This window comes from Artibeus jamaicensis, unplaced genomic scaffold, assembly GCF_021234435.1.
Source record: "Artibeus jamaicensis isolate MK-2021 breed Jamaican fruit bat unplaced genomic scaffold, CSHL_Jam_final contig_554, whole genome shotgun sequence".
NCBI classification, from domain to species: Eukaryota; Metazoa; Chordata; class Mammalia; order Chiroptera; family Phyllostomidae; genus Artibeus; species Artibeus jamaicensis.
The window spans coordinates 522541-549725 of record NW_026521885.1 but is presented as its reverse complement, the minus strand read 5'-3'; the positions used below and the strand labels follow the sequence as shown (position 1 = coordinate 549725).

Here is a 27185-nt window from a genome sequence, read left to right as displayed (position 1 = left end):
CATGGGGCGGGGTGGGCTGGGATGGGAGAAACAAACAAAACTGTACTTGAAAAATAACTAAATAAAAATTAAAAAAAACAATTGAATCTTAAAAAACAAACTAAGAAAACAAGCAGAATAGAAACAGAAGCATAGATACAGAGATCATTTCAAGGGTTATCAACTGGGCGGGGGAAGGGTGAGAATAGGGGAAAAGGTACAGAGATTAAGAAGCACAAATTAGGTACAGAAGAGACAGGAGGGAGTTAAGAATAGTATAGGAAATGGAGAAGCCAAAGAACTTATATACATGACCCATGCACATGAACTAAGAGGGGGAGGGAATAGGTACCAGGAAGAGGGGGGCAAAGAGGGAAAATTGGGACAACTGTAATAGCATAATCAATAAAATATATTAAAAATAATTATCACCCTATTTCTACCACTTTACCTGGGGAAAACTGTTTAATATGCCTGGGTCACCACTACCTTTATATATAAATGTACATATTTATTTATTCAAGAAAGGGCCACAAAAGTACATTTGAAATGTCATTTGAAACTATTTTGAAAAAAGAGCATTCCTTACTACCTGTCAAAATCATAATCATTTAAGGCTGACATTTCTCAGGGTTCACCCACTGTACTTTTCTCTTCTCAGTGTAATTTTTTCTCCAGGTACAATCATTTTAGTCACATCTATAAAAATGCTAATGATCACATTCAGGCCTAGCTTTAAAAGCCTCTCCCCATGCCAGAACTCTATATCTTTGTAGCCACCTGCCTCCTATATATCTATATTTATACCTAGTTGTTCCCTAGATATTTGTGATAGCATATCCAAAATGGAATACCACTTCTTCCTCACTCCTCTCCCATATTCCCCATCTCAACTACTGGTCCCACCATCAACTTGGTTATCAGGCTGGATTCTACCCTCTCTATCATCCCATCCCCCTCAGAACTATTTTGAATCCACAAATTCTACTGATCTTACCTCCTAGATCTTTCTCAAGTCTGTATTATCTCTTATCCTGCTTCATTATCCCATTTCAAGCCCTGGTCACCACATACGTAGGTGACTAACAACCATCTTCAGAAATATTCTCCTTCCCCCTCTATCCACTCTGCATGCTGCAACCCAGGTAATATTTTTGAAATAGAAATCAAATCATATTACTTTCCTGCTTAAAACCCTGTAATGGCTCCCCTCACCTTCAGATAAAACAAAAAACTTCTTGGTGGGGCATGTTAGGTTCTGCAAGCTTCAGCCCAGGTTTCCCTCCCACCATCTCTTTCTGTGACATCTACGTGCACACCAATGCCAGACACTAACCTATATGCCAGTCCAGCCCATGTCTGGCCTCTTTGCATTTGCACATACTGTTTCTGCAAGTTGCCATGTCCATTCTGCCTGGCCAATGCTCCTACTCATCTTTCAGAATTTGGCTCCTTTAGGAAGCCATCTTCAACACCAACCTCACTTTCTGCTGCCCTGACATCTTGCACGCATGCACCTGCCTATGAGACAAATGTATCATATGCATTTGTCTGCCTACGTCACCCAGGAAAACTGTGCTTCCTGGGGACAGGGAGTGAGTATTAGCTTCCTGGGCCTAGCCAGATGTAGAGGAATTCAGAGTGTGATAAAGGTTGTATTTCAAATCAGTAATTAGTCAAAAGATGGTGTCACAACAACAGGGTACAAAAGAACTGGATTCATACCTTAGGCAGTAACCCCCCAAAATTCCAAGTTGATAATATTTAAATTTTAAATAAGAAATGAAAGTATTAGACAAATGTGAAATAATTTTTGATAACTCTAAGTGGGGAAGAGCTTTTTAACTTGGATTTAAAACACAGAAGTGATAAAACAAAAGTGTGCAGACAAGAGTGAACCTAGCAAGTCTAAGACTGCTCCCTTTGAAAAAGGCTGCTTGCATGGTTGATCCCTGGCTGGCCTCTGAGAACCTGGGTTTTGGGAGAGTTTTCACCATTTCCTAGCTGCTAAGTGTGTTTTATAGTGCCTGAACTGCATTTTATGCTGAACCCCCAGTTTCCTTCTGGGAGTCTGGAATTTTGGTGGGCACTAGGCAGAGGGTGCCTATGTGACCAGCCCCCAATAAAAATACTGGGTATTGAGTGTTGCCACAACTCGTTGCTGGGGGAATTAAGTGCATCCTGTGAGAATCCACTGGGAGAGGACTCTAGAAGCTCATGCCTGGTTCCCCTCAGACTTCACCCCACATGACTTTTCCTCTGCTACAATAAATCACACTTGTGAGTACAACTACATGCTAACTCCTGTGAGCTCTCCTACTGAAAAATCAAACGTGGGGTGGTCTTAGGGACATCCATCACAATAAATAAATAAATAAATAAATAAATAAATAAATAAAATATTTTTAGGATATATTTTATTGATTATGCCATTACAGCTGTCCCATTTCCCACCCTTCATTCCCCTCCATCCTGCACATGCCCCTCCCTCCCACATCCCCCCACTTTAGTTCATGTCCATGTGTCATAAGTTCTTTAGCTTCTACATTTCCCACACTACTCTTGCCCTCCCCTGCCTATTTTCTCCCCACTGTCTATGCTACTTATTCTCTGCACCTTCCTCCCACCTCTCCTCCTCCCACTCTCCTATTGCTAACCCTCCATGTGATCTCCATTTCTGTGGTTCTGTTCCTTTTTTAGCTGTCTGCTCAGTTTGCTTTTCTTTTAAGTGTGGTTGTTAATACTGTGAGTTTGCTGTCCTTTCACTGTTCATATTTTTTATCTTCTTTTTCTTAGAAAAATCCCTTTAACATTTCATATAATAAGGGCTTGGTGATGATGAACTCCTTCAACTTGACCTTATCTGAGAAGCGCTTTGTCTGCCCTTCCATTCTAAATGAAATCTTTGCTGGATAGAGCAATCTTGGATGTAGGTCCTTGCCTTTCATGACTTGGAATACTTCTTTCCAGCCCCTTCTTCCCTGGAAGGTCCCTTTTGAGAAATCAGCTGACAGTCTGATGGGAACTCCTTTGTAGGTGACTGTCCCCATATCTCTTGCTGCTTCTAGAATTCTCTCCTTCATTTTAATCTTGGGTAAAGTAATTATGATGTTTCTTAGTGTGTTCCTCTTTGGGTCCAACTTCTTTGGGATTCTCAGGTTCCTGGACTTCCTGAAAGTCTACTTTCTTTGCCAGATTGGGGAAGTTCTCCTTTATTATTAGTTCAAATAAGTTTTCCACTTGTTGCTCTTCCTCTTCCCCTTCTGGTACCCCTATAATTCGGATGTTGGAACATTTAAAGATGTCCTGGAGGTTCCTAAGCCTCTCCTCATTTTCTTGAATTCTTGTTTCTTCATTCTTTTCTGTTTGATTGTTTCTTTCTTCCTTCTGGTCCACTCCATTGATTTCAGTCCCAGTTTTCTTTCCATCACTATTGATTTCCTGTGCATTTCCCTTCATTTCACTTAGTGTAGCCTTCATCTTTTCATTTAATTTGTGACCAAAATCAACCAATTCTGTGAGCACCTTGATCACCAGTGTTTTGAACTGTGCATAAAGTATTGGCTCTGGGGCTTTGATTTGTTCTTCCATTTGAGCCATATTTTTTTTTCTCTGGTTGTGCCTCTTATGTAGTGAGAGGCAGAGCCTTAGGTGTTCTGCAGGGTGGGTCAACCCAGTTGCTGGGTTGTGGGGGCAGGGTCAGAAAGGGAACAATGGTGCTTGCTCCGCTCTCCCTTGGATTTCAATCCCCTCTGCTGCTTCCTGCAAGCAAATTGGGCCCTTCTGTTGCTGATTCCCAGATGGGTGGGTTTGTGAACATCTAGGACCCTGTGGGTCTCTGCAACAAACTCTCCTGTGAGGCTGGGAGTCTCTCCCGACACCTTTTCAATCAGTGCTTTTAGGCTTTATTTCCCATCGCTGGGGTCCTGGGTTGCATGGTTTGCCTTGCTGCTTGTTTTTGCCTGGTTCATATGCACGTGAATGTGTGGCCATGGCCAGCCAGCCACCTTGAGCGCTCTTTCTCATTTCCTCCCTGTGCCAGAGTCTGCTAGCCTCCTGCCGCCTGCACTTCTGAGTCTGGCAGCCACCGCCTTTTCCTGACGAGACCCCTCTCCTCCAGCGGCCAACTGCGCCCCTCTTACTGGTCTGGTTGAATGGCTGTTGAACTTCCATACAGTTCAATTTTCTGTCTGTTCTGGTTGTGTTTTTGTTTCTAAATCTTTGTTGTCCTTAATTTTGGTTGTGCGAGGAGGCACAACCAAAGTGTTTCTTAGAAGTGTTTCCACCTACACCTCCATCTTGGCCAGAAGTTCAAAAAATATTTTTTACAATTCTTCATAGCAAGAGCCACCATAAGAAAAGTCAAAAGATATATGAGAAAATACTTGCAACATATAAGTCAGTATAGCTACTACATAAAGAGTTCCTACAATAAAGAAGAAAAAGACCAAATTCCTAAAAGAAAAATGGGCAGAAGATACAGATAATGTAGAAATAGAAATACAAATAGCTCAAACCAAAAGATACTCAATTTCATTCAAATAAGAAAAATACAAAAGAAGACTATGAATCTACATTTTCACCTAGTAGATTAGCGAAGATCAAAAAACTAGAAAGCATACTGTGTTTATGTGGTAGGTAGATAATGGTCCCTGAAAGATATCCATATTCTAATCCCTGGGACCTGAGTTGTAGTACCACAAATGGCAAAGAGGATTTAAGGTTGCAGATGGCATTAAGATGGCTACTCAGCTGATTTTAAGATAGGAAGATTACCCTGGACTTCCCTGGTAAGCCTAATGTAGTAATAAAAGTCCTTAGAAGTGGAAGGAGGAAGCAGAAGAGTCAGAATGAGAGGAATAGGTGTGATGATGGGAGCAAAGTCAGAATGATTCAAAGGACTTGATCCACTGTTTCTAGCTCTGAACATGGAGGAAGAGGCCATGAGTCATACAAGGAATAGATTCTCCCACAGAGCCACCAGAAGGAATGCATCCCTGCTGACACCTTGACTTTAGCCCAAGGAAACCCATTTTGGACTTCTGACTTCCAGAACTGTAAGTTGATAGACTTGTGTTTTTATAAGCCACTGAGTTTATGGTAATTTATTATAGCAATTATAGGAAACTAATACAGTTCAAGAGAGTGTCTGGAAACAGGCATTCTGACACACTGCAGCTAAGAGTGAAAGCCAGTACAGCTTCCAAAAAGGGGAATTTGGCAATACCAGTAATTCTGCTTCTAAGAATTTATCCTACAATACATGTGAACCCATACAAAATGATGTATGTGCAAGGTTATCAACTGTAGTTTATAGAATAACAAATGATCAGAAATAATCTCAATATCCATTAATAGAGGATTTAATAGATAAAGAAGGGGACAGTCAATAGAGTACTACTGTGCAGTCGTAATACAGCAAACAAGCCCATTCATTAGGCACTATTTGTTGATGAGTTGTAAAGGCATATATAAATACTAAGCTGCCTGTTTAGGTCTAAACTACCACTGGTGGATAGTAATAGGCTGAATGTACCAATTGTGTGTGAGGAGGGAAGTGGGGTAGCTGAAGGGTACTGGCAGGGAGAGAGGTATTTTTACTGTACACCTGTCTTCACCTAGGCTTCTATAACAAGATACCATAGACTGGGCAGCTTAAATCAGCAAACCTTTATTACTCACAGTTCTGAAGGCTGGAAGTCCAATATCAGAATGTCAGCATGGCAGTGTTCTGGTGAGGGTCTGCTTCCTAGTTCATAGGGGGCAGCCTTCTTGCTACGCCTCACTTGTTGGAGGGAGTAAGCTCTTCCATAAGAGTACTTCCTCCTCTTATAAAGGCACTAATCCCATCATAGGACAAGACTCAATGACCTCCTCTAAACCTTGTCACCTCCCAAAAGACCCATTTCAAATAACCATTGCATTGGATATCAGGGTTTCAACATATAAATTGGGGTAGAGGGGTACAAACATTCGATCTATAATGACACCCATTTATATTTCCTGAATATTCAATCATGGGCACACATTAGCTACTTTAAAATTTTTTAAGTGAATGCTTACTGAATAAATGCCCTTTCTAGACAGGAAAATATTATTTTTGATAACTTGGTTGTTGCTGGGTCCTGTTTATTCACTCTACTGACATTAGTATATTTACTCAACAAATACCAAGGGCCCAGTATGAATAAAGTATCACTGGACAAAAAGATGAGTAAGACATAGCCAGTTTCTTTAAGGAGTCTGAAATTCTCCAAAGGAGAGAGATGAGGAAAGAACAACTGTTGATCACATAAGGAGGAAAGTGGTAAATACCATGTGTAATACAGATAAAGCAATATGGGGCTCCAGAGAAGGCCAAGTTTACTTCTGGGAGATGTCCCTGGAGGGACATTTAGGGCATTTGTGCTACCCTGGAAGTATAAGATGACTTTGGACATGATAACAACAATAACAACAAAAAAGGCACAAATGGGAGCCAGACTTGGAGACTATGTGGCCATCAACAAACATCTCATTCTCATTACCAGCATACAGGAGGGGTAGAAAAAGTGGAGATTGTTGAGAGGTGGGGCCACACTGTAGAGGAGACAGAGGTTTGCATTTACAATGACAGAGAGGCAGAAACTACTGATGTTTTGGTGGCAAGAGAAGGAGATCATCAGAGCTGTATTCTGGGAACATTAAACTGACCGAAGGCATACGTGGTCGGGGGCTGGAGAATAGACAGAACCAAGGTAGGAAAATCAGTTAAAATACCACGAACAGCTTAGAAGAAGAAAGATAAAATCCTGAACTAAGTCAGGCTGGGAAAGGAGAATTCCCCAGATACAATAGATGTTAAGGAAAAAGGAAATCAAAATGTTGATTTTGGAGGAGGAGACAGCATCAGAGAAACTGGGAGTAGAGGAGTAGTTTTTAGGGAAAGATGAGTGATTAATTTTTAACAAGTGTTTAGGTGTCAGTTGAAGTGATATACAAGCTAAAGGGTAACATAAAATTATGGATTGTAAAGTCATGCTCAGAAGGCATGCTGATAGAAAGAAGGGAGCGAGAAAGATTGCTGGTTTGGTATAGAGAAAGGAGGAGAAGAATGGATTTTCTAGAAAATCCACAATTTGCAGAAGAAAGCAGAGGAATGAGAAAAGAAGCTTGAGAGGTAGGTGGGCCAGGAGATTTAGGTCTCGGAAGCCATAAGGAGAGGTAGCTGGAAGCATGATGGTCTAGATGCCCTAAGACCTGCTGAAAACATCTGAAAATGCTGGATAAAACAGAAACCCTTTTTAAAAATGCATTAATTAGCTGGCTAGGGAGGAATAAATGCTCAAAAACCAAACATGCACTGTAAACAAGAATGCAGAGAGCAAAAGGAACACATTGGCTTTTACCTTTCAAAAGACTGGGAGGGAGAAGTAGAACAATGAGTTCTAAAGTGAGTGGCTGCTGAGGACGGGTAGGCAAGCAGTGGATGCTCTGCTTCTGAATACAGATGGCAATGTAGTGGGCAGCCCAGCTTGGATCACAGTTCTAGGAGATGGGGGAGTGGGGAGAACCAAGTATGTTCAAAGGCTGAAGGGAGAGGGCAATGGGGAAAGAAAAAGAAAGAGACGGAGAGAGAAGAGGGCCAAGTTTTAGAGGAGGCAGGACAGGAAGAGATTTAGGGCATGAGTAGACCCTTAATTAGGCCAAGTGTACTGTCTATTCAAGAAAAACAAAGTCTTGGCCAAAAAGAAAATAGAGAACTAAGACATATTTCAGTCCTTAGGCCACATTTAGGCTGTAAAGTAGGTATGTATATGTGTATGTGTGTGCAATGTTGCTTCTTATTTCAACTCCTACTTGAAAATGAGCTATTTGCTTTTACTATTAATTCTGTAATTGGTCTAGAAAGTAAGAGTCTACTACATTTCAGTCTGATTTAAAATCTCAAACCAATTTATAAAAATTCTCCCATTTCTGAACTGAAAAATAAAGGCACAGGGAAAAGTACCCTGTGTGCTTAATTCTCTATTCATAACATCACTTATCCCTCTCATTCAAATGGTCAAAAAGATGTACACTCCATAGCCTACTTTAGTAATTTTTGAGTAATTATTTTTACCAGCAAGTACAAGTGGAGCAGATCAAGAGAAGGCACAAAGTAGACATTGTACAGCACTTAAGCACATGACAGGGTTTGATGTAGTTCATCAAAGCTAAGCAAAAAGACATAAGCAGCAAAGACTATGAAAACCAAAGGTAGCAGTACCTAACACCTCAAAATGCAGATGGGCCCTCGTCTTAAAGATGCTGCTGTTTTGAAAATACTGCTTTCAGCCTCTGCATACAGTATAAAGCACTATGCCATCAGTCATGGAAGGCTGCTAATCTTCACAGAACAGGTGTGGCAACCCAATTGCTTCTCTTTCTCAAAATCAGAGCCAGAGAGGAGAGTGTTCTCTCCTGTACCAATTTCTACTGCCCATAAAAAGTCAAACTTACCAAAAAAAAAAAAAAACCCCAAACTTTGCAACTATATGACTGCTAATCAGCTCACAGAATAACAACAAATAGAAAAAAACACAATGCTAACAAGTTTAATCTAGACTGGCATAGAAAAGTGGAAAGTGCAGAAACGAACTCAACAAGCCATGTTACCCTGAAAACAGTAGGCTGGTAGAGGGTCAAAACTAGAAGAAAAAAATGAAAACAAATTTCTGAAGAATTCTGTTTTTACACATCACTGCCGCCCATGTTTCACCATTTCTAATTAAGATGCTTTCTGGATTTAATACTCTGAAATTTAAGATTTTCGACCAATCCTTTATTAAGGTACAACCAATGATTTGTTAATAAAAATACAGACCTTTGTCTGTAGAGTACCTTTTCTTTTAAAGGGCTTAAAGTATCTTGCATATGATCACAATTACTTTATTAATATTCCTGGGAAAAGTGTGTTGTGGTAATTATCCTTTATTTTTGGACTTGCTGGAAAAATGGTGCACTAATAACAGAGGAGCTGACATTTATTGGACCCATACTGAGTGACAGGCACTACTGTAAGCACTTTACATTTAATCCTCACAAAACCCTATGAGATTGGGACTATTCTTATCTCCAGTACAGACGAGAACACTGAAGCACATAAATATTATGTGACTTTCAAAGTAGCCAAGCAGGCAGATAGCTGAGCCAGATGCAAACACAGGCTATTGGACTCCATGCCATGTGCCTGGAACCACACACCAGTAGAGCTTTGCAGGTAGGTCATCTTACTGGGTCTCTGTCAACAGTGGTTGCAAGAGCCTGACAGCCAGGTCTCAGGCTCCATATCTTCTAGCCCTGCATGTCCTTTATGTGAGTCTACATCCCATGAGTTGTCATAAACTCAAGGCCTTCACCTAGACAAAATTCAAACAAAAATCCACGCATGCCTATAGCTGTAAAAATAGATTTAAGTAACTTTATTAATACTAAATTAACTTAAGCACATTCTATTCTACACATTCTACCATTATCTAAAATTGTTTTTCAAAATTTCTAGAACATGATTAACAGAGAGCCATACTCTTTATACCATGACTCAGACATACATACACACGTACACACAGATAACTGACAAAATGTTTCAAGAAACCATATTTATCCATATTATGTGTTATGCACTTAATATTTTATCTTCACTCCATTTAAAAATGCTGGCTTCAATCTAGTAAATTAACTTCATGACTCAATAATAGGTTGGGAGTCACAGTTTTAAAAAAAAAAACTCTCATCCAATATTTCTATTATCTCTATCTCAATTGAGTAAAGAAATGAACAAACAATAAAGGAAATCCATAAAGGAGGAACTTTGGCATTGATCATACCACCCTAACAATCAACCTCTTTATTTTTTTTGTAGTGCCATCAGGCTCTGTTCCTGCCATTAAAAAAATTACCATCGTATCACAAGCAGTGCCATATTTCTTATCATAAAAATGTATCATTTACCCAGAACAAAGCATCTTGAAAAGCAAAGCAAAAATAAAACAAGAAAATAAATTATTTAGTTGTAGTAGAAAATGTTATCTAAACAACTGTTGACTTATACTGGATTGACAATACAAAAACAATCAAGTTAATAGTTTAGGGTCAACTCTGTGTGGCTAAGCTGCTCAAATTCAATTAGAAGTTTAAATCTCCATATAAACACACTGAGTGGTGAAAATACTAATGGAGAAGGAGGCAAGAGAGAGCCAAAGGAATGGTCTGAAAGAAAAAAGCATACTCATACTCTATTCACCCCACTGCTGGATTTGCAACCCATAGAGCAAGTTTACTTCTGACTTCGAATGCCAATAAAAGTCACTGAGATAACCTGCAGCTGACTGAACAGTTTCAATAAGATTAACAAAGTGATATTTTTCAAGGAGAGCCTTTTGTATTGTTCAATGCAATCAGGCTTAGATTATACTTCCAGGAAATCCCTTTTTGGCATACTCTCTCATTCCCCACTGTGGCAGTTTGGAAACTTTTCTTTCCCTCCTGTCTCAGAAGAATAGTTGTCCCTTCTTTCCAAAACTGCCCTACAAACTGGGTTTAATCCCATGCCCCTCAACTTCCCCAGGATCCTGCTCAAGAATGGATCCCTTCTCTCTCTTGCCTTGAAAAGTCATGCCCACAAATATATCCATTAACCTCTCTCAGACTCTAGGAAACCACTTCTTCCCTCAACCTGGCTGCTACCATTACTTTTTAAAAAAGCACTACCTATTTTAACCTCCTACAGCCCTAGCTGGTGTGGCTCAGTGCATTGAGTGCTGGCCTGTGAACAAAAGACCCCAACAAACTCGCTTTTGTCCCCTCTGAACGCTTTCCTTTACTCAAAAAAGTTCAACAAGAGACTTCCAGCCAAGATGGAGGCATAGATAAAAACAATGTGCCTCCTCACACAACCAAGTTTAAAGACAACAAAGTTTTAGTAATGAAAATGCAACCAAAGCACAGAAAATTGAACTGTATGGAAGTCCGATAACAACGAACCATTCTGTCAGACCCCATAATAGGGGCAGAGTCAGTGGCTGGCAGAGCGGGTCAGGCAGGAAAAAGCAGCAGGACCGAACCATGCGCCCAGGTGGCAGTTGGCGGATCCCAGGCGTGGGGTGGCAACTAGCAGACCCAGTGAGGGCACAAGGTGGCTGGCTGACCACAGTCACACATTCGCACACAGATAAACCAGGCTAAGGAGTGAGCAATGAGACAGACCTCGCAGGCTAGAACCCCAGCGACGGAAATTAAAGCCTAAAAGAACCAATTGGAAAAACTTTTGAAGTTGAGGTGCCGAAAGAAGCTCCCAGGCTCACAGAGAGTTTGTTGGAGAAACCCACAGGGCCCCGGAGGGTGCACAGACCCACACACCCAGGAGCCAGCACCAGGGGGCCCAGTTGGCTTGTGGGAAGCAGCAGAGGGGACCAAGATCCAAGAGAGAGCGGAATAAGCGCCATTGCCCCTCTCTGACCCCACCCCTACATACAGTTACACAACCCAGCAACCTGGGTAGCCCCACCCTGGTGAACACCTAAGGCTCCCCTCCTCATACATAACAGGCACGAACAGACAAAAACATGGCTCAAGAAGAACTCAAAGCCCCAGAGCCAATAACTCTAAGCAACCAACAAATAGCCAACCTATCAGATGCACAGTTCAAAACACTGGTGATCAGGATGCTCACAGAACTGGTTGATTTTAGTCACAAATTAGAGGAACAAATGAAGGCTAGACTAAGTGAAATGAAGGGAAAGGCACAGGAAACCAATAGTGATAGAAAGGAAACTGGGACTCAAAACAAGGCAGTGGACCAGAAGGAAGAAAAAAATGACCAAACAGAAAAGAATGAAGAAACAAGAATTCAAAAAAATGAGGAGAGGCTTAGGAACCTCCAGGACATCTTTAAACATTCCAACATCTGAATTATAGGGGTACCAGAAGGGGAAGAGGAACAGCAAGAAATGGAAACCTTATTTGGACAAATAATAAAGAAGAACTTCACTATCTGGCAAAGGAAATAGACTTCCAGGAAATCCAGAAAGCTCAGAGAGTCCCAAAGAAGTTGGACCCAAGAAGAAACACACCACGGCACATCATAATTACATTACCCAAGATTAAAATGAAGGAGAGAATCCTAGAAGCAGCAAGACATAAGGGGACAGTCACCTACAAAGGAGTTCCCATCAGACTGTCAGCTGATTTCTCAAAAGGGACCTTCCAGGGAAGAAGGGGCTGGAAAGAAGTATTCCAAGTCATGAAAGGCAAGGACCTACATCCGAGATTGCTCTATCCAGCAAAGCTTTCATTTAGAATGGAAGGACAGATAAAGCACTTCTCAGATAAGGTCAAATTCAAGGAGTTCATCATCACCAAGCCCTTATTATATGAAATGTTAAAGGGACTTATCTAAGAAAAAGAAGATAAAAAATATGAACAGTGGAAGGACAGCAAACTCACAGTTATTAACAATCACACCTAAAACAAAAGTAAATTAAGAGTACAGGTAGATCAGGAGGAGCAGAACCATAGAAATGGAGATCACATGGAAGGTTAGTGGGAGTGGGAGGAGGAGAAGGAAAACAGGGCAGTGGGAGGAGGAGAAGGAAAGAGAAGGTACAGAGAATAAGTAGCATAGATGGTAGGTAGAAAATAGGCAGGGGGGAGGGCAAGAATACTATGGGAAATATAGAATCTAAAGAACTTGTGACACATGGACATAAACTAAAGGGGGAGAATGGAGGGTGGAGGGGAATGAGGGGGGAGAAATGGGACAACTGTAATGGCATAATCAATAAAATATATATATTTTAAAAGTTCAACAAGTGTATGCTAGGCACTGTAGTAGGCAATGGAGATAGAAAGGAAAGAAAGTCCCAACCTCAAGCAATTCAGTTAAGATTTCCAGAAAGCTTGTAATCATCAAATCTAAATGACTCTTCCTGATCCTCTCATGTCTTCAACCCTCCAAAGAATTGCATGATCATGATCATCTTAAACTTCTTTATGCCTCTGGTCCTCTGCACCTTATAGGGAGTGAAGGTGGGAAAGGAGCAAGCAAAATGAATGACAATGATTAGAGAGATGAGAAAAGAACCTGAAGAGTGTGGTCTAGATAAAAGAAATGAAATGAGAAGCAACCCTTAACACATACATGTGTTCACATGTGTGCACACATACACATCTGCTTTTCAGTCTAGATGTGGCCTTCAGACCACCAGTGTACTAGCTCAGCACTATGGATCTCTTAACTGGCCCTCTGACTTCCCCTTTCTTGTGTCAGTAGCTCTTGTCTCCCATCTATTCTTCATGATGTTGTATTTAGTCATCACTTATTTGAAAACCTTTAGTGGTCTCTGCTATTTCCCAAAGTACAAACTCCTTACCCTCCCAGGGACTTCTACTGGATGGCCCCAGATCTCCTCCTTTTCCCCATACTCTAGCCACACATCACTGGCTACCCCCATAAACACTTTGCAATGTTTCCAGCCTTCCGTCTGCTATGTGAAGGGTCAGAGTCTTACCTCTGCCTGAAATTCCACTTCCTCTACAATCCCCACCCAATGGAAATGATAACCAACCTTGAAGGCCCAACCTATGACTATCAATCCCATGCAGGCTTTTTCAGTCTGAGTTGGATGTGGTATCCAATGGACTTCCACTGCATTTCTCTTATAGTGCCAAATGTACACTCTCCTATATTGGGGCCATACATGCTTGTCATCACTTCTGTCACATCCCTGAATAGGACCAAGTATTATTCATCCTGTAGTACTCCTTACCTGCCATCACCACTCCCCCAACACCACCCAAAACAGTTCTTTGAAATTAAATCAATTTATGAAACAGTTACACATGTTGACTTAAATACCAGGGACTGATATTTCAAAAGCCATGTCAGTAGCTGGTCTGTTTTTAATCTGTATCTTGTATTGTTTTGGTGTATAGTTTAACTTTTTTAAAGATTACTTTTAGTGGTTAAAACTTACAGAATTTACTGTTCCAATACTTTGTTTGAGCAATTCACATTTGTTTTTCCAGTTTGTCACTTTATTGACTTCCTAAAGGAAGAACTAGGGATTCCTAGCACAGATACAAAAAAAGAAAGCAAAGTATCATAGATTTGAGAAATCAAACCCTCCATGGACCACTCCAATGACAGCAACCTGGCTTTGGTGCTAGATCCATAATTTCTAGAAATCCATCCCATCTGTTTTCCTATAATGGATTCCCCCTTCATTTTCTACTAAACCCAAGATCAGTAAGAAAACTATCATTATACAACTCCCATATAGAAGTTATTATGCTGAGGTTAGAGAGATTAAAAAAAAAACCTGTGATCCCAGCTTGATAAGGAAGGATGGGTAATTGCTACATAATTATTATATAAGGCAAACTGAGATAAGTGCTCTAATAGAAGGACCTGCCATGTCTAACAAGTGACAGGTGAGATGAACTACCATCATGGGAATACACAAAATGTGGAAAAAGGACCTAGGACTGAACAAAATGATGGAGGATGGGCTTTAAAGAGACAAGAGGAGTGTAGGTGAAGGGGACAGGAAAACCAAAGGCTCTAAGTCAAAAAAACTTCTATGTATACCAGAGGAGCATAGAGTGGTTCTGTGTGGTTGGTGTATAGGGTATAAATCATAGGAAGTCCCTGAAAATTTTTTTGTGGGGTGTGGGACACAGAATGACATGATCACTCCTTATGAGAAGAAAGGGAGGGAAAGAATAAGAAAGTTGACTTCAAGTTCTCAAATTTGAGCAATTGAGCATTATCCAAATTGAGGGACATGTAGAGTAAAGAGTAGGTCTGTTGAAATGGGAAAAGGTTAGGGAGACAATGAGCTTGTGATCCTCATGAACTTCCAGAGGAAGATGCTTGAGAGTTAGGCTTATTAGATTTACTTAAGGTGAATATTAGGGTTAGATTTAGAAATCACCCATACATAAATGGCAACTTAAGCTATGGGACTAAATGAACCATCAAAGCAAAGAAAGTAACATGAGAAGAGGGCTGATAGGGTATCACTGATAAGATGCTTATATTCAAGGAAAACACAGAATTAGTGGGGACTGAAAAGCAATAGATGAGATGGTAGAGGAATACAGAAACCGAAAACAGGTGCTCAAAATGATTGAATGCCTGGGAGACAGCAGAATTAAGATTGAAGTGAGACACTAGATTTGACCAGGAAAAGGTCATGAGTTGCAAGAAGGTACCTCCAATAAAGCTGGACAGTGGAATGGGTTAGAGGAATGAATGAACTGCAGATAAGCCCAGAATATTCTTTCCAGAAGACCGAATTGAAGTGAGAGATGGAATAGTAGTTTAGGGAAAAGCTGGCCTAATACTTGACTTTATTAGGGGAGTAAACCCTAAGAGGCAGAAGATACCAGAGAGAGGGTAGGGGTGATGGAGCAAGATCTTGTATATGGACTGGGGCCTCAGTTTCTTCAAACTTATGTGCATCAGTCTTTAAATTTCTGATAATTTAGGGCCAAAAATGTAAAACCCAAGACAGAACACTTTCCCTAACTGAATTTTCCTGGGTTAGATCTACATTCTCACTTTTATAATAATTCAAAGATATGGTACCATTAAGCTTTTTATCCTAAGAGTTAAAAATATTTAATATTGCGCCCTGGCTGGTGTAGCTCAGTGGATTGAGTGTGGGCCTGTGAACCAGAGGATCTCGGTTCAATTCCCAGTCAGGGCACATGCCTGGGTTGCAGGCCAGTTCCCAATGGGGGACGCATGAAAGGCAACCATACATTGATATTTCTCTCCCTCTCTCCTTCCCTTCCCCTATAAAGATAAATAAAATCTTTAAAAAAATTTAACATTGAAATATCTTTTAACTCACATATAATCAAAAACTGAGAAAAAGGTGAAAATGTATTCAATTCTATAATTGCATTTAATCATTACGTATGAATCTATAATCAATACATGACTCATGATGAGTACTTTATATCCTTCTAGGCCTCTGAAGTGTCTGTGTAATTGTCCTTTTTATCAACCATGGATTTCCTTTGACTGAAACAAGTGTTAATGAAAATTGGGAAGAGAGAAGGCTTTTTCTTGCTAGAAAAAAGTCTGAGGCATTTATTGCAAATTAATTTAATCAAAAGACAGCTGTAGGAAGAAGGGCTACATTACAAAGCAGCTCTTCTACTTAATGATCTCATTTATCAACTTCAGTGTAGTCAACAACATATTTATCCTACAATAAAAATAAAGGCATGTGTGTATGTGTGTGTGTGTGTGTGTATGTAAAATTTCCTTTCTTACCCCTTAGAAGGTATGTGCCTCCATATTTGTTTAGAGTCAAGAAGAGGAGAGGGGTAAGAACTTGTGAACAAGGCATGACAGGAAAAAAAGGCAAAACTAAGGCAGAATGCAAAGATTATTTTAAGAGCAAGATGCACAGAAAGCTTTATTTCAGTTATGTGGTAAAACAAAGTTGGATTGCTCAGTTTGGTGAACAGGAAGGAAAAGTTCTAGGTATACACAGTCCAAATCTTGTTATAGATGAAGTTATAGATTATAAGTAAATGCAGATACATGTGTCCCGTCCCACCAAATATACATTAAACACTATCAATTGACATTTAAAGTGATATTCCTTTAAAAAATAAATAAATAAATCTGCCTTATTCAGACCTGTACAATATATCTGAATTTTAGAAGTGTGCTTGCTTAAATGGCATTTAGGCTCAGACTTGTTCCCATTTATAACTAGTGACACAAAAGCCTGACATGCATCACTTGTTAGCTCCCAAGTTGAGAGCCAACAACCTCTGGCATGTGACTTCACAGCACTAAGGTTAGCATGGCCCACTTCACAACCTTATACTTTTACAGTGAGCTGGCCAAGACCGAGAACATACCCAGGGGCGTAAGAGCACAGGTGGCTCCAGGTGAAGCTCCCAGGCTCACTCGGGGTTCCCACGCATCTTGAGGCCTGCACTACAGGCACCTGGGGTGAGACTTCCACACAGACCAGCAGGCCTACTCCCCTCTGGGAATGGTTCAATCACCTTTAAGAAACATCCTTGCATACACATCACACTGGGCAGTGCAGTACAGACAGTATGTGAAAGAGGAAACACCCAAGAAACTTCCAACACTGAGAAGAACCCTAGAATTTACCAGACTATGGGCCAGGGGAAAGGCATATCTTGTGAGGATCTCAAACATATCTCTTCTGCTGTGGCCTTCTTGTTTCAGTGCAAACCTCAGGTTTCTCATGTCCTGGGGGCAGGAAATTTGACAGATCAGTTTCCAAGTAAAGTCACATTTGTTAGCTAAAAATCTTCTATTCACCTAAGGAAGTAGAAGATTCACTTACCTAAAAGGGCAATTCATCTAGATTACTAAGAAACTTACTTTGTGTGGTATGATATTTTGAACTATTCAGTTAAAAAACTCCTAAAAATATTCACATTGTAGTTATGAATATAAAAACAAAGCATCTAGTGCTAAAGAACAGAGCTAAAATTCATTTGATAAAAATATAAAGGAAATCTTGCCTTATACATCATCTGCTGTGCCTATTTACTTTAACTGGTTTCTGGGGTATTTGTAATTATAAAATTATGTTTTATTCACAGAACTTTTCAAATATATATATGCTATCAAATATAACCTCAAAATTGCCAAACATGTCATTAAAATACAGAAGCTTTTTCCCTCACCCCTCATAATTTTAAAGTCTTATTTTTAAAAATTAGGAAATGCTTGACATTTTAAGCTGTCATATAACATTAAAAATGCTGTGCATTACATGTATCCATACATGTAAAGTATGGATACATACATTACAACCCAAAAGTTGTAATACACAACTTTTATTTTCGGAGTTCCATATAACCACATTAAAGTGTCTCATATTAGGAGTGACTACACTTCCAGGAACAACAAATTATTGATAAAAACCATATTTTAAGGGCAGCTTCTGTTACCTATCTCTTTAATAAGCAGGAAACTCTTCCTTTAAACCAAATCTAAACAAAATAAACTCCCTTAAGTATCAATTTGTATTATATATCAAATTAATGTTCTATCTCATTTTCAAAGCTAGAGTTCTGGCTCTTAATCACGGCACTAAGAATGTTATATTGTGCACCACATGTTCATTAAAAAAAAAAGTGCTATACTGGACCCCAGGGATACAGAGACTCAGGAGTGAGAAAGATCCAGTCCCTGCTCTTTTGGATGTCATCATCTTCATATTTTTCAAAGTGCTTTTTAATTTATTATCTCGAGAGCACTCTTAAAATGTTCTAAGTGTTTGATGTGAAGGACCAGCAAAGGCATTGCCATCTAAAACCCCAAATGCAAATAGCGGCAAAGGAAGTATATAGAACCAGACTCTAAGAATGCTAATAAATGACCCATGATTGATCATTCTATATGCAGACGGCTTCTACTGGGCCTTGCCAACTCTAGGATTTTGTGCTTTTATTTTGAAAAGCATGTAACTGAATAAAATCCAAAAACTGTTTCACAACATAGTCCAAGAAAACTGAAATATTAGTTGTGTGTGGCTATTGTCTTTGAATTCAACGTTAATTCCAAGAAATATGGATGTAATATTTGAGATTATACCAGCTGAGGTATTCCTAGCCCCTTGTTCCTATAATAAACAGTCAAAGGATAAGAATGTGCTTTTTCTTATTAACTTTGAGTGATTCACATTTAAGTTTTTCCTACTGACAAGGCAACAAACAGAATTTGTTAAAATTCTATTACAATTAAAGTCACTTCAAAATCATCAAAATAGCAACCCATTTCCCCTTAAGTACTGTAATATCTGTAATATAACACTGTACTCCCATGGATCCTCTTATGTGAAATGCAAAAACTTTCCTTAAAAGTAAATCCACATATTTCTAGGCCTTGAAGGGTAGACTGTAGCTGGAATCATGGACAAGGTATAAGGTAGATGGATTAAAACAAACAAACAAAAAAGGGTAAGGTGGGGAGCAATGGAGAATTTTAGTTCAAGTCTAAATATGACATAATCATTTGGTTTTTGATAGAGTGTAGTAGTCTTGATCTTTTATAATTCAGAGACAAAAATACTGCATTGTGTTCATAACCCAAACAAAACTATAAGAGGTTGGTTTGAGATGGTTTTAAGAAATCACAGTGAATGAGACTAGGGAAAGGAGACTTGGGTTTTCATTGTGGCTCTTCTACCAGCTCCTTGGGCAACCCAATGCAAGTAATTCTGTTTAGCAGAAGCTTCATTTTCCCATCCATAGAATGAAGGACTGGCCCAGAGTCACCAAACTTCAGCCCAGGTCAGTCTTTGTGGTCTTCAACCTAAGAATGTTTTTTATATTTTAAAAGGTTAAAAAACAAAACACAACACAGAGCTGTACACATGATGGAGATGCTATTGGTCCACAAAGCCTAAAATATGTGCTATCTGGCCCTTTATGGAAAAAAAAATTGCTGACTCTTGTACACTAGATTGATGGTTAAGAGTCACCAGAGACACTTGAAAGAGTACCAGCATTCTGAGACCCCAGATTCCGAGATTACAGTAGGATTTGGGGTAGAACTCGGAGATCTATAATTTAAAGAAGTTTTCGGTTTACCCCACACACATCTAAGTGTAAGATCCACTGAAACAGATGACTTCCACACCCATCTAGCTCTTTCTAGTATTGGCATTTTTCTACAGATTATGGTGTTCTGATAATACCTTGAAAATAAGCTTTCTTGACAGAGGGTTTATTTTGTTGTTTGCAAAAAGATTTCCTTACTGTATTTGGATTCCAACTTTGTCATTTGTTGGGTAATCTTAGCTAAGTTACCTAACTCTTTTTATCCTTAGACTTCCCAACTATAAAATGGAGATGCCACTCTCCATCTCAGAACTTTGCCCTGAGTACTGAATGCAAATCACCTGGCATGTGTTTGGACTGACATGGATGCTCAATAGATGACTACTATTATAACTGATTAAATTTTATTATTATTAAAGCTCGGCCAGCCACCATGCCAAAACAAAATGTTAAGCCACCACCTCCAAAAACTAGCCGTGAAAAAGTTAGAAAGGTTGTTAGAGGTAAGAAGATATCCTGTTAACACAGGGCACAATCTCCTGTACGTCTCCTTCTTTTCACAGTGTAGAGGAATCTAGTTGGTAACACATCACATGAAGGGACACTAGAGGCAGACTTGGACAAAAACTAAACGTGAAATTTTACTTATAAAATTTTCTTCCTGTATAATCAAGCTATCAAAATAATCAATTCAAGTCCTCACACTTGGTGACAACAGTGGGTCCCTTTTATAGGATCATTTCCCTAATTTGGAAAGCTTGATCATGAGGGAAAAACAAGGGTCTTTGATTTTCTTTAACCCACTTAACTTTTACCTATCATTCAACACCAAAGTGCCTTTTTTTTTCACATAAGAAAGTACTGAATCTCTTACTTTACAAGTAATATCTAGACCATAGGAATTCTCTCCTCTACTTGTTGCGCCTCCCATTTTTTCAATTCTTGAGATCACTCCCAGAGGAACATCAAGTATTGGAGCAGAATCCTGTAATGGACAAAAATACAAAAGTCAGTATTTCTGTCAGTATAATTAAAACATTGAAAACAATTTTAAAACAACCATACACGTTCAGGGTGTTTTTACCTTTGCCCTTTTACCACTTTTTGTAATAAAAAATATGATATAATGTAGATCACACATGGAAGAGCAAGCATTTTAAAAGAGTCACTTACGCAGCCAAAATGCATCCCCAAACATGTGACATTCTGCACTGCCTACACAATGAAGACTAAACTCCTAGGTACACAATTCAAGGGCTGCATCTTCAACTTCAGCTACATCTTCATCTTCAGCTACAAAGATGAAGGAACTATGGATACCTGCAATCACCTGGAAAAATCTTAAGGGCATTGTGCTGAGTGGATAAAGGGCCCACAATGTTGCTTCCAGCCTGTCTCTACAGGCTTCTATTCCGTGGCATTCTGTGCTCCAATTAAGTGAATGTCTTAGCCGTTCTTCAAATATTTCAGCTACAATCAGGCCTATGTGCTTTGTGCACAGTGTTTCCTTTGCCAAGGTTGACCTATCTTTCCCTGCTACCAATATTCTTCCTGTGGCTTAAATCTCGGTTCACCATGCATCACCTCTCACAAAGCCTTGCTTTCAAATTAGATCACATAGTACTGATCACTTCCTCCTCTGAGGCTCTAAAACACTTGATTCAGACTGCTGTTACACAACTTACTTCACTCTATCTTGTTACCATTAATTTCCATGTCTGTATTCCCCCACTAGAACCAAGCACCCAGAAGTCATGCCTATCTTAGGCATGAGAGCATTTCACAAACCAGAAGGACCTGAATATATAGCAATGCTTCTCCATCATTTCTTATCCAATGCTGACTGCAAAGGATCCATCCATAAGATTGCTGTCATGATGAAATCACATCAGTGAAGTCATTCTGCAATGCTTGCTATAAGATAACAGCAACTGCCATGTACAGAATTCCTTATCTGTGCCAGCTACTGCAACAGGGGCTTGACGTGCATCATATCATTTTATTCTCACAGCCATTCTGGATATAAGCAAAGTATTCCCATTTGTAGATGCAGCAACCAAGGCATTAAAAACCTTTAGTAACTGGCTTAGTAAATATGAGGAAGGGTTGAGATTGAAGATGAGGTCTGGGAACATACATCAAAAGTCATAAAAATAGTCCTACACTTTTGACTCTGTAACTACACTCCTAAGAACTTATATTATAGGTATTGTGCATTGGAAGTAAAAGTTGTATGGGTGAAGATGCTCAAAGGAGCCAGAAGTGAATATCAGGGTATAGAAAATTAGAGTTAATCAACTCGATGGAATTAGCATGCAGCTACTAAAATAATTATGGGACATGGAAAAATAAATTTAAATAGAAGGAAGAAGCATACATAATATACTGTGACTACAACAATGTAAAATATATATTCCTATGGTCAAAGATAGGAAAGGCTATACAATGTTTTAAATCAACTATTTTCCTTAACATTGTTAGATGACTTTGATAATAAAAGGAAAAAATTTTAAAGTACTTATTAAACTTTTGTTCTTTAAAAGATGTCCTTTTGGGGGATACAAATAAAACTAAGTTTTTTTCTTTTACTTTAAATCTTTCTCCTTAAAACACAATATTAAAAAAAATAAGTGTTTCCTCATAAAATGTCAAAGAGTTCACAGGCATTCCAGAAATTCAGAAAGTATAAGACTGGAGGGAGGCATCCATGCCATGGAATGCTACTCAGCTACAAAGATGAAGGAACTATGGATACATGCAATCACCTGGGAAAATCTTAAGGGCATCATGCTGAGTAGATAAAGCCAATCTCAAAAGGTCATGTGCTATATAATTCCATTTACAGCATTCTTGAAATGACAAAACTGTAGAGATGGAGAAGGGAGAACTGTTACCAGGGGTTGAAGAGTAGGAGTGTGTGACTATGAAGGGACAGGATGAAGGAGTTGGTTTGTGTTGACAGAACAGTTGGCTATCTTTACTATTGGTGGTAGTTATATAAATTTATACACGGGGTTAAATGTGATAGAATTATAGGCAAAAACATATAAAAATGAGAGCATGAAAAAAAACTGATGTAACTGTATTGTACCACTCAACTTCCTGGTTTTGATAAGGCAGTATAGTTATTACAGAAGCTAGGCCAGGCATATATAGGACCTTGTTGTACTATATATCAAAGTTCTTAAAAGTTCATAATTATGTTAAAATAAAAAGTTTAAACAGCATAAGAATATGGTTATTATGATGCAGAGGAAAGAGTACAAGCTCTTAAGTTAGACAAAAATGGTTGAAATCTGAGTTTTGACATTTATTAGCAGAATGCTTTTAGCAAGTTAGTGCATCTCTTGGCCAATTTACCTGTAAAGTAGGGATGATTAGATATAATGGACTTATATTACTTGGTATGGTGCCTGTCACATGGTAGCGAGAAAACAATGGAAGTTATTATTATAGCAAAGGATGCCTTAGTATTTGGAAGACATACTGTTTTATGCAACAATAGTGGCTCGATATGCTCTGGCATGCAGTTACAGGTCTTTCTGTTTGTACCTATAAGGAGGCATTTTTTTAGCTGTTCATGGGATAAGATACCTCACTACGTGATTGAAATCTAAATCCCTAGAGAAAAAAGACACTACTCTGTAACTGTGCACATACATAGCTGTATATTATAATGTATTTACTTCTCAATACAATCTAGTTATTAAAAACATACTATCAAGCAGTCTGTTATTATGCTTAGATTATACTGAGATTTATAAGTATCTGTTCTACTGTATTCCTAAATGCCCAGCTTATACTTAAAAATGCTAGAGTAGACACTAAATAAAAGTCTGATACTATAACAACATGGAAGCAAGAATACAAACAAAGCAGAAGAATTAAAAGTTCGATGAGACCTTGCTGTTCTTTGTCTCTGTATAGAGGAAATTCTGTAACTCTGATTGCCCTGACCCAACAGAAAACAGAAAATGGCACAGTGAGAAGAACCAGCCAGCTCCTGATGAAGGGCACCCACAGTCTAATGAAGCTACATGCCATGTTCTCCCTGAATGACAGGTTCAAAGTCGAATAACCCAGCAAGCCAAACTGGAAGATCCGTGAATAGGAAAATTAGCTTCCCTCTCTAGAAAAACTAAGTTGTCACTATCTAAACATCATTAAATACTTAAGAATTCTCAAAGGTCCATTCTAACTCAAAACTCTGTGCCTATGGCCTCTGAGTATCTAAAATAGTTAAGCAGTAAATATAACAATCTATAAAGACACATTCCTTTACTATCTTTTAAGTGTATACTGAGTAACAGAAACTGTACTGTTCCCTAGGGACCACAGAGATTAAATAAGATGCAGAAACTGCCCTCAGGGAGTTCAAGGCCTAGTCTGGGAGATAAGTAAGATACATGTACCCAAATAGCCACAATGGTAAAAATATCCAGACAAAGTGGAACTAGAAGTCATAGAAGAGCAAGATGTTTTCCTATCAATGAGGTCATATAAAGACTTTGTGGTGACGGTGACATTAATTAAAGATGATCCTTAAAAAATAGAATAATAGCAGTTAGGGATTAGCCTTCCATAAACAGGTAACAGTGACATCAGCTACACATGTGGAAAAGCATGGGATTTTATATATTTTTAAAAAGTGGCCTAGGTTTAAGATAAGGTGGCAGGAGAATTTCCAGAGGAGTACCCCAGGGCTTGGATCAGGGTAATTGTATTTTGTGGAATGCATTTTTGAAAAGAGGAATTCAATGAAATAAACCACAATGATGGTTTATGAAGATTCATTTAGAAGCTCTGAGTCCTCTCCATGAATGGGTGTAGAGGGCTAAAATTCTGTGCCTCTGTACCCCTCAGTGTCTAAATAGGTGCAGAGGGCTACATGTATTCCTTGGAATGCTGCAGGCTAATGTTTTAGTGCAAGTGAGAGGCTATGAGCATCTAAAAGTGGAGAGTGACTAGAGTGGAAAGCAAAAAATGGGTATGAGCCACTGGGGAAGAATCAAAATAACTCAGAATTACGCTCAACTATCTGGGACAATGGTGGTTCCACCAAGAGATGTGAAGAACATAAGAGGAGGTTTTGGAGGAAGATTAACGTTGTCAATTTTAGACACGCTGGGCTTGAGGTTATGATAAATTATTCAAGACCAGATATCCAAGAGGCAGCTGGAAATACAGAACTGGAAGATCCCAAAGGCCCCTCAAACTCAGAATGTCCAAAAATAAACAAGTGATGTTTCTGTCTCCAAACTACATCTTCCTATCTCTGTGACTGGCATTCCATCTATCCAGTTACCAAAGCTGGAAACATAGGAGTCATCCTTGTCATCCCCCTTCTCCATTATCCCCCCCATTATTCTTAATCCAATCTCTTAACCTCTTAAATCAAACTCAAATCTGTTAACCTCTCTCTATCTCTAACAGCAATTTCACTAGATTAGGCACAGTGGTCTCTTTGTAGCTACTATTATTCCACTTACAATCTGCCCTCCACACAACGGCCTGGGTGATCTTTTCCAAAAGTAAATTTGAGGCTATCATTCCTCTATTTAAACCACTTTTGAAGCTTCTCACTGTTCACCTCTAAACACCTAAGCCCTTAGAAGAGTCTACGAGGCCTAGGGCTTCTGATCATGCCCACCTTTCCAACTCACATCTCACTGCTCTCCTGGACCCCAATACAGCCCTGTCATTTTTCATGATCCCTATGGTTTCAGGGCCTCTCATATGCTGTTTTCTCAACTTATTCTTTCCAAACCAGCCTCTGTCCAGATCGAGGTAATTCCTACTCATTCTTCAGACTATGGGATCAAACTATTTTCTCAGAACAATTTTGCAGGCTTCTCAAACTGCTGTGCCGCTGTACTACTCCCATGTAACACTTATCACAGCTTGTTGGTACATACTGGTATGATATCCAATTAACATCTGTCAGTCCCATCAGAACTAAAGCTTTATAAGAAAGAGACTGTGTCTGTTGTATGCACAAATACAGTTTAGCACCTGGCACAAAACTTGACACCCATCAGGGGTTGAATAGAAGATGAAAAATCAATACTGAAGCTATGGAATTGGAAAGCAACTGACAAGAGAGGGTAAGAACAGAACTCTGGGGAAGTCAGAATGTATGAAGGAAAAAAATACAATGCAATAAAGGCAAGAGGCAGAAAAAAGTAGAAGAGCCAAGAATGCACGGTGAAAATTACAAAGGAAGGAAGGAGTAATCAACAATACCCATAGCAGCACAGAAATTGAAAAATTGAGGAATCAACCAAGACCACTAGAACCGAGCAGTAAAAGAGTAGTTTCAGTACAGAACAGAAGACTACAAGAAGTAAAGGAGCTAATAGATGGAAAGTGGAAGCAGCATGTGCAAACAATTTTTTTAAAGAAGTCTGACAAAGAAGGAGAAGAAGGAGAGTAGTATCAGGGGTAGAAGGGATGCAAGAAGGTATTTTAAAATAAAGAGACTGGAGCAGGTCTGTAGGGTAGGCAGCAGGGGAGGATCCAATGAAAACCACAAATGTAAAAAACACAAGACTAAAAGGGCATTAAGTCTCCACAGGAGATAAAAGGAGAAAAGAGAAAAAGGCATAAGTAGACCAAATAAACAAATCAGAAATGAAAAAAGAGAGATAACAACTGATACCACAGAAATACAATGGATTGTAAGAAATTACTAAGAACAACTATATGCCAACAAATTTGAAAACCTGGGAGAAATGGACAAATTTCTAGAAAAATATAATCTTCCAAATCTGATTGAAGAAGAAGCAGAAAGCCTGAACAGACTGATAACAGCTAAAGAAATCAAAAAAGTAATAAAAAAGAAAACTCCCAACCAAAAGCCCTGAACAGGATGGTTTCACAGGAGAATTTTATAAAACATTTAAGGAAGAGCTAACCCATATCCTTCTCAAACTATTTCAAAAAATCCAAGAAAAGGGAAGACTCCCAACCTTTTTCATGAAGCTACCACCAACCTAGTTCCAAATCCAAATAAAGACACAGAAGAGAAAGAAAATTACAGGCCAATATTGCTGATGAACATAGATGCTAAAATCCTCAACTAAATATTGGCAAACACATCCAGCAATACAGTAAAATGATCATATATCGTGACCAAGTGGGGTTCATCCCAGGGACACAAGGATGGTACATTATTTGCAAATCAATAAACGTAATATATCACATAAACAAAAGGAAAGACAAAAATCACATGATCATAGCAATAGATGTGGGAAAAGCACTTGATAAGGTACAGACAGCATCCATTTATGATAAAAACACTATAAAGTGGGAGTAGAGGGAGCATCCTCAACATGATAAAGGCCATATAGGAGAGACCTACAGCCAACATCATACTCAACAGACAAACACTAAAAGCTTTCCCACTAAGATCAGGAAAAAGACAATGATGTCTGCATTCACCACTTCCATTCAACATAGCATTGGAAGTCCTAGCCACAGCAATTAAACAAGGAAAAGAAATGAAAAGCATCCAAATTGGAAAGGAGGAAGTAAAACTGTCACTGTTTGCAGATAATATGATATGATAGTGTATGTAGAAAACCCTATAGACTCCACCAAGAAAACTACTCGAC

At 39.1% G+C, this 27185-nt stretch overlaps 1 protein-coding gene across 13 annotated transcripts in view; it reads right to left on the bottom strand.

The window, feature by feature from the left end:
* MTM1 (myotubularin 1) overlaps positions 1-27185 on the bottom strand; it is a 138442-nt gene that overhangs the window by 51818 nt on the left and 59439 nt on the right. For all 13 annotated transcript variants that reach the window (XM_037153381.2, XM_037153379.2, XM_037153380.2 and 10 more), the window contains 2 exons: positions 20447-20557; positions 17147-17248 (listed from right to left, as the gene is read on the bottom strand). In XM_037153381.2, coding sequence (XP_037009276.1) covers positions 17147-17248; positions 20447-20557 — 213 coding nt within the window. The remainder of the gene's footprint in view (positions 1-17146; positions 17249-20446; positions 20558-27185) is intronic.